The following is a 12,573-nucleotide window of genomic DNA, read 5'->3' on the forward strand; positions in this document are numbered from 1 at the left end:
GCCGATAAACATTGTAAATACACGAGACCACATGCGCCACGAGCAGGAAATTCGCAAATCATCCTGATGAGGTAAGAATTAGCGTCTACCAATAATCATTAGTAATCGAACTTTCGTGCACGAAATAACCTTCTGTGCATTAAGAAACTTAATTAAATGCTGCTTGTTCGTTTGATTCATAGAAAAAAGAAGTGCCGGACGTTACCATGGGGAATGGCGCGAGTGGTTGAAAAGCTCAACTTTCGCCTGGTTAAACTGGACGGTAGCCAGACGGTAACTCGTATGCAAGTTCCAGCACATGCAAGTGATTCGTTAACAAACATAGAAGTCTGGGGACAACTTCGAAATAGGCGTCCAAATAATTGACAAATATGAAATCTATAGAAACCTAAAAACTTGGATAACAAGAGAAAAGTCAAGAGCTTTTTGAAGTTGTCCCTAGTCTTCTATGTTTGGATCTCTATAGACTTGGACAACAAGAGACAAGTAAATATCTTTTTGAAGTTGTCTTTAGTCTTCTAGGTTTGTTTAAGGATCACCTGCATTCCCTGGAACTTACACATGAGCTACCGTCTGGCAATCCGATTAGTTTCTTAGGCCTAACACTTTTACCTTTTTTAACTCTGCTCATTCAAAGCTGGTCAAAAGGGGCGTCATTATTGTTTGCCTTGTTAACGCTTTGAGGAGGTCATGCCCGCACTCGATGCAACGCAGTCGACGCAGTTTCGAAGCTCAAGTTCGCCCTGGTTTCTGCTGTAGCGGAAAAGCTTTTGAAGCATATCCAACATCAAAGGAGGGCAACCGCAGCCTCGAGTTCCCAAGAACGGTCTTGCAGTCCTTTATCTGCACAACGCTCGCATAGGTGAAAAAATAAAACGGGAAACGCGCTGGCATCTCTGTTGTCTTTCCCGCCGTGGAAAACATATTAAAGCTTTGTACATTCGTGAATCATCCAGCTGCAAATAGAGTAAGATGCTCTGTGAATCCCAGAACGCGCTTTGTTCCTTGTGTTGCTGGTGTTGTGTATCTTCTTCGCATATATCTTGCAGTAAGAAACGGATATACCAAACCTAAAGGTGATTGAATGACTGTTTAAGAGGGTATAATGATAATGTGCACAATGCCGTTCAAGGACACTTCGGATTTCACTGCCATGATTGCGGCTGCGGGCCCCTCTTGGAGCGTAGCGACGTAATGTAAGCACCACTAGCCGGCGACGCGCTAGATCACGGAGGCCTATCACATAAGTAAGCTTGACGGTATACGTGTAAGTTCCCCTATAATTGCGCTATTGCAAAAAAAAATATTGCGTGTGACAAGAGTTCTGGTGACAATGTACCCCAATCTCCCATTCGCAGAACCATTTTTTTACTATATATTTACACCACTGTGCTATAAACCATTGTTGAAAGTCGGGCGCTCTTTCCTTATTGTTTTTTTGCTTCCTTAGTTACGCCGTAACTACTATTTGGTTGCGCTGTTCGTATATTCAGTCACTTTAATAACTTCGATCACGACAGCTGCTGAAAATTTAAGCCACATATTTTTTTTATTCACGCAACAACTCAGGCGCGCAGCCAGAGTTTTTGTTTTCCGGGTGGGGTGGGGTGGGGAACACCTTTGTCATTTCGGGATTGGCACATCCTTGAAATGGTCTTTTTTTTTGGGGGGGGGGGCACAGGTTGGTGTGCCTGTGATGCAGGTTCTTGTTGCTGATTTGTTTCTCCCGGGCTGAGCCTCAGAGAGTTTTGTTAATAAGGACAAAGCCGTTCGGTTTCCAAGAAACACACAAAAAGTTTAATTGAAAAGAAAAAAAGGCAAAGATTCCTCACAAAACAAAACACTTAATAAACAGTTGACTGGACATGACGAAACACATCTGTAAACACCCAACAAAAACGTTCAAAGTCAGTAACTAAACCTAACGTTCGAAAGGGGCTGAGTGATGGGAGTAGCGCAAGAGTATCGGTGCAGTCTCACCCACAAGTTGGTTTTCGGCGGTGATGAGAAACCGGAACGCCGTGACTCCCGCGTCAGTGCGTGGGCTGGACGAGGACGAGGGAACGCTGGCTGCTGGCGACACGTCGAAAAGCCCTACCAAATCGCGATGGTTTCGGCTTGAGGAGCGTGGACACGTCGGAGACGGGAGAACGCAGGCTGGTGGCGACGCGTCCGGGAACTAGGGTCGACCTAGTCAAGCAGCTGGGCGCACAGCTCGGGCCCGGAGCCCGACGGCTGTAGCTCGCCTGCCGGAACCGAAGTCCGCAGGCTCTGGAAAGGAGTTCAGGACCGGATGGCCACGGTCCTTTGGAGCGGGAACCCGACAGCAGGAGGCCCCGGCCGGTGGAAGTCCTGTAGGCTCGGGTCCGGAACCCAACGGCCCATCTTCAGCGCCCGGTCCGGTGACGACCTTCCGCTTGCACTGCCTGCCTCGAATTCCCCTTGCTCTGGTCTCCTCAGGCTCCTGCTTCAGCTCTGGCCCACTTGTCTCGTTCTCATTGGAGATACTACTGTTTCGTGGTGTCAAGCCATTGGGCCTTGAAATCTCCGTGTTCGCTGCCCATTGGATGTTTTACCTTTTGTTTACTTCACGTCCTGCCACGCATCCTCGTGCTTGACGCTCTTTAACGTCGTCATTCTTGTTTAAGCAGCACCGCACGTGCACTCTGGTATTTCTCCTTTTGTTTTTTTTTTCCGTGACGCGCACTTTTCGAAGGCGCGCACTCTGAACGCGCACCACACATCACATACGCCCCCCTTTTATTCAAGTTTTTTTTTTAGAAAAAAAAAACTGCCGATGAGTGCGCGTTCTGCACTACGTCACAATTAAACCACATATTTGCACCACGCAGTTCAACACATCACCGGGCTACAGTTCGCTACATCGTCCAAATGTCCACACTTAAACTTTAGATTCACCCAATTGCATTTAAAAGTTCTGAAACCCGGAATAAACCTTTTTACTACAAAATCGACTATGGACAAAGCTACTTGTGTCCGCATCTAAAAGTCGAAGTCCAGAAAGAGCTACCGGTTTTCTAACCCTACACTCAGGTTATCGCGTCCCAAACCAGACGCACTGCCCTTCTCGCACGTTTCGAAAGTAACTGTGGCAAACATGCTTTTATGCACTTTCGCTGAAACGCGTGTCTGCGCCCCCGCCGGCCACATGAACGCTTACCGGTCACAGAGGAACAGGGCGCGGTCTCGAGCCGTCGGCGTCGACACGAAACGCACTGAGACACGAATGTCCAAATGCCACAATCTCTCACACAAATGCTTTCTTTTAGTTCACCATCTAATGAACACAAGCTCGGGGTGCCCTCAGCAAGCCCAAACGCTCCGACAAGCGTGTGAGGTTCCTGGATTCTTGAGAAGGGATGCCGTTGTGCTCGGTCATTATACAGCTCATCTTGAGTGGACTTAATTATAGGTTCAAAACCAATCACGTTCTCAGGTTCAAGACCCTGTCTGGCATTCTCCATACCTACTATCGAGCCCACCTCCGATTCGATACTGTTTATTTTGAAGAGTGCTTCAGCACTCCCATCGTGTTTTCTCGGACAAATAGCAGTTACGCTATCCTGTGAACTAGAATCCCCTCTCTCTCTGAGTGAGATATACGTATGGTCTAGGACCATTGACGTGGTGCCTGCTGCTACCTCTGTCGGTACAAAACAATCAGTGGCCACTATATCAGAGCCTTCATGGCATTCGCTGCCATCTTCCCAATGACGTTCTAGCGCTCCTTCCATGGAGCTATTGAGAGGTAGCCCTACCCCTTCCCGAAATGTGCTCGGCCTTTGAGACGTTCTGATACACACCTCATTCTGAATGGAACTTCTTTGTTCCCTGCTATCGAAGCTTTGCTCCACCACATTTTCCACAGCTTCTAGGTCGCCCATATCCAGGCGCTCTTCTTCATAGGTGCTTGGCCTCTCAGAGGTCCCCAAGCAGCTAACGGAAGTGATATGTTCCCAGCCAGAGAAGCTTTCCGTCGCTTCAACAAACTCCTCATGACTCCTGCCTTCTTGGCTGTCCACCTCTCTGCCTTCCTCTATCTGAGCTTCTCGCTCCGAAGTAAGGCTGTCGCGAGGCTCGAGGCCAACCTTGCAGGAATCGACTTCCCTCCAGCAAACGCTGCTATCGGAGCAAACATTCACCGCTTGCTCGACCTTCTGCATCGCCAGCTGCCCCCTTTTCGCCATCGCAAGCTCGAGTCGCCGCTCGAAGTCCACCCTCTCTAATTGGAGCTGCTGCTTCAGTATGCGTGTCTGACGCTCTAGCAACACTTTATTTTCACGCGTTACGCGCTCTAGCTCCTCCTTCTTAGCTCTAAGCACCAATTCAAGCTTTTCCTTCGCCGCCTTTCGTTCTGCAGCCCGTTGCTCACGCTCCCTCTCCATCCGCTCCTCGTACCATACTCTAAACTCCGCTCCCGTCAGTCCCATTTTATCCGCCAACTCAATTAACTCCCACGTGTTCGTCATCGTGTTAACCGCGTCAAAAAATCTACTGGAAAAACGAACGACTTTGTCCTGTCGCTGCGGACGCCAATTTGTGATGCAGGTTCTTGTTGCTGATTTGTTTCTCCCGGGCTGAGCCTCAGAGAGTTTTGTTAATAAGGACAAAGCCGTTCGGTTTCCAAGAAACACACAAAAAGTTTAATTGAAAAGAAAAAAAGGCAAAGATTCCTCACAAAACAAAACACTTAATAAACAGTTGACTGGACATGACGAAACACATCTGTAAACACCCAACAAAAACGTTCAAAGTCAGTAACTAAACCTAACGTTCGAAAGGGGCTGAGTGATGGGAGTAGCGCAAGAGTATCGGTGCAGTCTCACCCACAAGTTGGTTTTCGGCGGTGATGAGAAACCGGAACGCCGTGACTCCCGCGTCAGTGCGTGGGCTGGACGAGGACGAGGGAACGCTGGCTGCTGGCGACACGTCGAAAAGCCCTACCAAATCGCGATGGTTTCGGCTTGAGGAGCGTGGACACGTCGGAGACGGGAGAACGCAGGCTGGTGGCGACGCGTCCGGGAACTAGGGTCGACCTAGTCAAGCAGCTGGGCGCACAGCTCGGGCCCGGAGCCCGACGGCTGTAGCTCGCCTGCCGGAACCGAAGTCCGCAGGCTCTGGAAAGGAGTTCAGGACCGGATGGCCACGGTCCTTTGGAGCGGGAACCCGACAGCAGGAGGCCCCGGCCGGTGGAAGTCCTGTAGGCTCGGGTCCGGAACCCAACGGCCCATCTTCAGCGCCCGGTCCGGTGACGACCTTCCGCTTGCACTGCCTGCCTCGAATTCCCCTTGCTCTGGTCTCCTCAGGCTCCTGCTTCAGCTCTGGCCCACTTGTCTCGTTCTCATTGGAGATACTACTGTTTCGTGGTGTCAAGCCATTGGGCCTTGAAATCTCCGTGTTCGCTGCCCATTGGATGTTTTACCTTTTGTTTACTTCACGTCCTGCCACGCATCCTCGTGCTTGACGCTCTTTAACGTCGTCATTCTTGTTTAAGCAGCACCGCACGTGCACTCTGGTATTTCTCCTTTTGTTTTTTTTTTCCGTGACGCGCACTTTTCGAAGGCGCGCACTCTGAACGCGCACCACACATCACAGTGCCATCTACTGGCTACGCCCTTGCAACTACTGCGCAAAATATTGCGTCGTTAGAAAACGGCACGCAACTGTATGCGCAACGTGCATGCAATAAAATAGGCATAAGAATTAGCAGTGGAAAAAAAAAGACATGGAACGAATTAGCCATACAATTCAGGAGCGTCACAGTCTTAAAAACCTGCGCAGCGTGAAATAGCACATTTTGTCCAAGAACGCTATAAATCGCGATAAGCTTGGCAGACTTTACGTTGGCCACGAAATCAATAAGAAGTGTCGCGAAATCAGTCGTAATACGAGCACTTGTTTTTCGGGTTCATCTTGGAACCCGCGGGGCAATTAAAGGCCTCTGCAAATGGTGCAAAGTTCATGACGGCCTTGTTGCAGTCACCGCCGAAAAGGTTGTCGGACGGCGTCCTGGCACAAGTAGAGAGGCAGGCCGTAATGAAGAACACTTTCTCTTCTGTCAAATCCTGCAATGCAAAACAAGAGCGTTTATCCTATAGCATTTCTTTTGTCCACAACATTTTTAACTACCAGCAATTATTCGCGCCTACGAATGAGCTGGTGAAGCGTTTAGAACTCACGTTTTAGGACCTTTAACGCAATATTTTTACATGCGGAATTCAAAACGCTGAATTGGGGCAAAGTTTCTGCCCTGAGGGCGTGTCTGGCAATTAACAGGGAGTGCAAATCAAACACCAGTCGAATAGTACCAGGAGCGAATCAAATCGAATAGCTCTGTAGTATTTGTTCAATAGTTTACAAATAATTTATAGCTCCTGAAATGTGAGCACACTTTTGTATCGCGCTAATAATGCATACTTTAGACCACTTTACACACCAGAGGAATTGCGCTATTAAAATAACAAATGAAGCAAATTCAATGAAGTGCTGTCAAAAAGTTTAGTAGTGCAGCTTAGTGTGCCAATCAGCATTTTTGCGGCGTGACAAGCCATGCCCGGTAAAGCGAGAATAAAAAAGAAAGAGCGCGTTATATGTATTTCAATGATGTCAATAGACGTTGCCGCTGTTCTACCGAACCAAAAGCTCAATGAATTTCGTTTAAGCGCCATATAATGAGACAACACAAGTTCTGGTTTTAACAAATAAAAAATTAAAAAATACGCACTGCGTAGTGTCATTCCTAAAAAGAACATTACGAATTTTAAGTCTTGTTTTGCTCAAATATGTGGAGAACTAAGACGTCATGCAATATTTGGTTAATTTGGCAGCAGCAAAATTAATCGTACTTTCATTTTTAAGGTGAATAAAATACACGAAGCTCTCAAAAAATACGAGAGCAAACAATTCAATTTTAAAAGATTTTGCAGAATGTCAAACCGAATATAATATATCAAAGTCTTTTTTTTATAGTACGAGCCATCTGTTCCATGTCATTGATATCCTGTTGGGGTAAAATGGGAATGCTCTTGTTCCTTCAATCAACAAATAGCGTGCCGTCATACATATTGTTATGAGTAACTTGTTGAATGATCTATTTACAGCGCACATAACTCGACGAGCAAGATGGCGCCAAACCAGCATCCAACGAAAACTGACTTCGTCCTCCTCTTTCATGCAGCCGTGTTTAGCGGCTGTTTTGTATCATAACCCCCGGCGGTAGAAGCACCGTCCCGGTGCTAAATTTACGCAGATGATGCCGAAGGGGGGTAATAGGGCTTTAGCCGATCCACGTGAACGGTGTCGCTCGGAGCTGACGATGACTTTGTTGGATGGGTTGGAACAATCTCGTACGTGACGTCTGTCACTTGGCGAACGATACGGAATGGTCGAGTGTAGGGCGACAACAGTTTTTCAGACAAACCCACACGCCGAGTAGGTGACCAGAGGAGCACGAGAGAACCCGGAGAAAAGTGCACGTCCCTATGGTGAGAAATATAGAGCTGTTGATGGCGCGCCTGTGAAGCCTGTAGACGGTTACGGGCGACTTGGCGCGCGTGGTCGGCGCGGGCAATGGCTTCCCCGGCATATTGAGTGGCCGCAGGTAGTAACGTGTCTAAAGGTAAAGTTGGGTCCCGGCCATATAGTAGATAGAAGGGCGAATATCCGGCAGTGTTGTGACGAGATGAATTGTAGGCGAACGTCACATACGGCAAATGAATGTCCCAATCATGGTGGTCTGGCGCAACGTATTTGGCAAGCATATCGGTTAGGGTCCTGTTAAGGCGCTCCGTGAGGCCATTTGATTTGGGGATGGTACGAAGTAATAAATTTGTGCTTGGTATGGCAAGACCTCAAGATTTCATGAACGACAGCTGATAAAAACGTGCGGCCATGGTCGGTGAGAAGTTGACGGGGAGCACCGTGCACTAATATGTCGTACAGCAGAAAGTCCGCAACGTCGGTAGCGCAGCGGGTCGGGAGTGCTCGTGTGATTGCGTACCGCGTCGCGTAGTCCGTGGCAACAGCAATCCATTTATTTCCGGCTGTAGAGAGTGGAAAAGGGCCCAACAGGTCGAGACCAACTCGAAAGAAAGGCTCGTTAGGAACGTCGATCGGCTGAAGGTAGCCCGCTGGGAGGTCAGACGGCGTTTTGCGACGCTGACGAGCTCACAAGCGGCGACATAGCGTTGAACACAGTGCGGGCAAGTCCAGGCCAAAAAAACCGACGTCGTACCCGATCGTACGTGCGAGAAACGCCCAAATGGCCCGTCATGGGAGCGTCATGAAGTTGATGCAGGACAGTGGAACGCAGGTGCGCTGGGATGCAGGAAGTAAGTCTGATCCGAAAGAATCAAGGTTTCGGCGATCTAGAATCACGTCTTTCACCAAACTATTCGTAGGGACGGGTAGCGAGGCGTTGACTCCAGTTTGTCAATGATGGCTCGTAAAGAAGCATCCCGACGTTGCTCTTCGCCAATGTTTAACAGCTGCGACGCGGAAAAAACGGCCCTGATAGCGTCGGTATCGGTTGCTTCGTCAACAGGGTAGCGGGATAAACAATCCGCATCCTGATGTACTCGCCCTGTTTTGTACATTACAGAGAACGTGTATTCTTGAAGGCGTAGAGCCCCACGAGCGAGACGTCCCGTGGGGTCCTTCAGGGAGGCTAGCCAGCAGACCGCGTGATGATCCGTGACAACACGGAATGAGCGCCCGTACAGGTATGGGCGAAACTTGGTGACTGCCCATACAATGGCGAGGCACTCGCGCTCTGTGATGGAATAGTTGCGCTCGGCTGGAGATAGCAGTCGACTTGCGTAGGCTATAACACGGTCGTGTCCGCGTTGTTGCTGCAATAGCACAGCTCCTATGCCGTGTCCACTGGCGTCCGTGTGAACCTCGGTTGGGGCTAATGGATCAAAGTGAGCCAAGATTGGTGGCGTTGTAAGCAGTGTCGTAAGTTGCGAAAACGATGACGCTTGGTCATGGCCCCAGGTAAACGAGGCGTCTTTCTTCAAGAGGTCTGTGAGTGGGCGTGCAATGGTCGCAAAGTCCTTAACAAAGCGTCTGAAATATGAGCACAACCCCACAAAACTGCGGACATCCTTTGTGGTCTTCGGAACGGGAAAGTTCGTGAATTTTCTCTGGGTCTGGACGCACGCCTTGAGCATCGACAAAATGACCGAGCACGGAAATTTGACGACGAGCGAAGCGGCAGTTGGAGGCGTTAAGCTGGAGTGCGGCTCGACGAAAAACGTCCAAAATAGCTGACAAACGATCAAGATGCGAGTTGAATGTGGGCGAAAAGACAATAACATCGTCAAGGTAACACAAGCAGGTGGACCATTTCAACCCTTGGAGCAATGAGTCCATCATTCCTTCAAATGTGGCTGGTGCATTGCAGTCCAAAGGGCATCCCTTTGGGCATCACCTTAAACTGATAAAGACCATCAGGAGTGATGAATGCGGTCTTCTCGCGGTCCATCTCGTGGACGGCTATCTGCCAGTACCCTGACCGAAGGTCAATAGTTGAAAAATAAGTGGCACCGTACGGGCAGTCGAGGGCGTCGTCGATGCGAGGTAAATGATAAACGTCTTTTTTGGTAATTTTGTTACGGTGACGGTAATCGACACAAAAACGCCATGTTCCATCTTTTTTTTTCAACAAGGACGACTGGAGAAGCACAGGGGCTGCACGAAGGCTCGATAATGTTTTTCGCAAACATTTTGCCGACTTCATGTTGTAATATTTCACGCTCCGACGCAGACACACGGTAGGGGCGTCGGTGAATGGGGGTTGCATGGCCAGTATTTATGCGATGGGAGACAATGGTCGTTTGGCCTAAAGAGTTGCTGGCAAAGTCGAAAATGCTACGATAGCCCTCAAGAACGTGGCGAAGCGCTGCAGCTTGCTCAGACGTGAAGTCCGATGACACCATTCGCTCGATGTCGGCGCCCCAAGAACGTGATGGAGTGGAACCACTGACTGAGCTGCAGCAATCGTCAACTCTGAAGGGCTCGATATGGTCATCTTAGAGAGCAGTAATTTTGGCCAGGGAGATACCCTGCCCTGTGGCAAAACTTGGGTGGTGAGTGAAAAGTCGACCAGTGGAAGGAAGGTGCGGTTTCTCTTAATCGTCAGAATCATATACGGCACAGCAACCCCATGGGTAAGCATCACTGCAGGAATCGGGGCCACCACGTAATCACCATCAGGTACTGGCGGCGCGGAGGATAAGTCGACATGTGTGACAGAGTTAGGAGGGAGGCGCGTGAAATCAATGCAGCAGAGGCTGGTTTGCTGTGGGCTAGGCGGGTCGGAAAAGAGGAGTAAATCGAGATGGAGAGAGCCAGCTGAACAGTCTATGAGGGCAGAGTGCGTGGCTAGAAAATCCATACCGAGAATGAGTTCATGAGGGCAGTGTTCGATAACGGCGAAGAGAACGACAGTGCTTCTCTCCCCAATAGACACTCGCGCAGAGCACATGCCAAGAATTGCGGCAGTTCCTCCATCGGCGACTCGTACAGCTCGGTTGAGGACGGGCGTGACAACTTTTCTAAGTCGGCGACGAAGGTTAGCACTCATAATGGACACATGCGCGCCAGTATCTATCAATGCACTGACACGAACGTTGTCGACAGTAACGTCCAAAAGGTTCCGGTTCGTTGTTAACGTTAATCGAGGATTTCTAACGAAGGTCTTCAACGCAGCTCCACCTCCAGAAGCTGCACGGCCTAGTTTTCCGGTCGGAGATGCTGCAGAATAGGTCGGGGAGGGAGCACGGCGTTGTGGGGGCGACCGGGACTGACGACGAGCAGGGGACGGTGACCGGTCGTAGCGAGGTCTGCTCAGAGGGGCTGTAGAAGCGGAAAATGTGGTCGGCGTTGATGGAGAAAGTGATAGGGACGATTGGCGAGCAGAAGTGGTGTGATACTGAGGTGCATAATGGGACGGTGGAGCCCAGCGGCTGCGGCAGCGACGTGCAATATGACCAACGCGTCGACAGTTGAAACATATGGGCCTGTCATCAAGGGTACGCCATTCGGACGGATTGCGTTGTATGCGAGGAGCAGAAGGGGGACGAAAAGAAGGCGCAGCAGAGTATATGGCAGGAACAGGATGTAGGCCGACAATCGATAGCTCTTGACGAACGACGGCTTGTATCAAAGAAATCGTGGTCGGGGAAGGCGCAGGCGTCGATAGTGGCGTGGCTACCGGTTGTGCTGCCTCGACCTCTGGACGAATGATGTGTGTGAGGTTGTCGCATAGAGGGGCCTGTTGGAAGGCGTCGTCACACGAAGAAGTGGCCGCTGTGTTCGGAAGGCGCACGATGCTTTGGGCTACACGGCGGGCTTTAGCTTGTTCGAGACGTCGGCATTCTTTAAGGATGGTGTTGATGGTCGAGATGTTGTTAAAAACCAGCAGGTTGAAAGCATCGTCGGCAATGCCTTTCAAGACGTGGTTAACCTTTTCGTTTTCCGACATGGATTGGTCGGCTTTGGAACAAAGGGCCAAAACGTCAAGAATGTAGGAGACGTACGATTCGGTAGAAGACTGGGCCCGTGTGGCAAGAGTCATCTTCGCAGCGAGCTGACAACCAGATAAATCGCCAAACAGGTCACGTATCTTTTCTTTGAAGAGATCCCAGCTAGTTATGTCGGCTTCGTGGCTTTCAAACCATGTTCGGGGAGTGCCGTCCAGGTAGAAAAGCACGTTGGCGAGCATGAGCGTCGGATCCCAGCGGTGAGTTGCACTGACGCGCTCGTACCGCTTCAGCCAAGTGTCGAGATCGATCGTATCATCACCGGAGAAAGTGCCGGGATCCCGGTGGTGCGGGAGTGTGACGTAGGTGGTGGCTTGGACTGATGAGGACGGCGTAGAGGAAGTACCAGCAGTCGAAGCAGTCGAAAGGTCGCCGATGGTGCGACCACTGCGCGTCTCCATCGAGGTACGGGGGTCGTCCACCTCCACCAATAATGTTACGAGTAACTTGTTTAATGATCTATTTACAGCGCACAGAACTCGACGAGCAAGATGGCGCCAGACCAGCATCCAACGAAAACTGACTTCGTTCTCCTGTTTCATGCAGCCGTGTTTAGCGGCTGTTTTGTATCAATATAAAAAAAAAGTATAGGTAACGCCGCTCCAGAAAATTTTTACGCACGCTTCTGAAGTATTTTGTAAATCTTATTACTTTTAATGCTGGATCTTCTCAAAGATGGCGCTTGCTGGAGCGTACACAGTCTAAAAAATCAAGTTCTGATAGTCAGGACCAATTCTTGTTCTATTTGTTTCGTAGATGTTAAAGAAACATAGAAAAACCAGGATGCAGAACATCTAGTAAGCATGGATGGTACTTTTAAATTTGCGAAAACTGTCGGTCACATGGAACTTTGAGAATGATTGAGGTTAGCCTTTAGGAGTGCAACGTGACAGCGTAATCAAGCCCAGTGCACATCGCCTCCTCAGTGGCCAACCTGGCTTTGGTTCCCAGCCTAGGCCTCAACCGTGCCGCAACAAAACTAACTTCTGTGCGCATAACGTCCGCAATT

At 49.6% G+C, this 12,573-nt stretch overlaps 1 protein-coding gene across 1 annotated transcript in view; it reads right to left on the minus strand.

Annotated features, from left to right (window-relative positions):
• Window positions 1–5,897: 5,897 nt before the first annotated feature.
• Window positions 5,898–12,573, minus strand: part of LOC142766037 (endothelin-converting enzyme 1-like) — a 30,507-nt gene continuing 23,831 nt past the window's right edge. Inside the window, exon 7 of the mRNA XM_075867851.1 lies at window positions 5,898–6,086. Coding sequence (XP_075723966.1) covers window positions 5,898–6,086 — 189 coding nt within the window. The remainder of the gene's footprint in view (window positions 6,087–12,573) is intronic.

The sequence above is a fragment of the Rhipicephalus microplus genome, chromosome 6 (assembly GCF_043290135.1).
Source record: "Rhipicephalus microplus isolate Deutch F79 chromosome 6, USDA_Rmic, whole genome shotgun sequence".
Classification (NCBI taxonomy): Eukaryota; Metazoa; Arthropoda; class Arachnida; order Ixodida; family Ixodidae; genus Rhipicephalus; species Rhipicephalus microplus.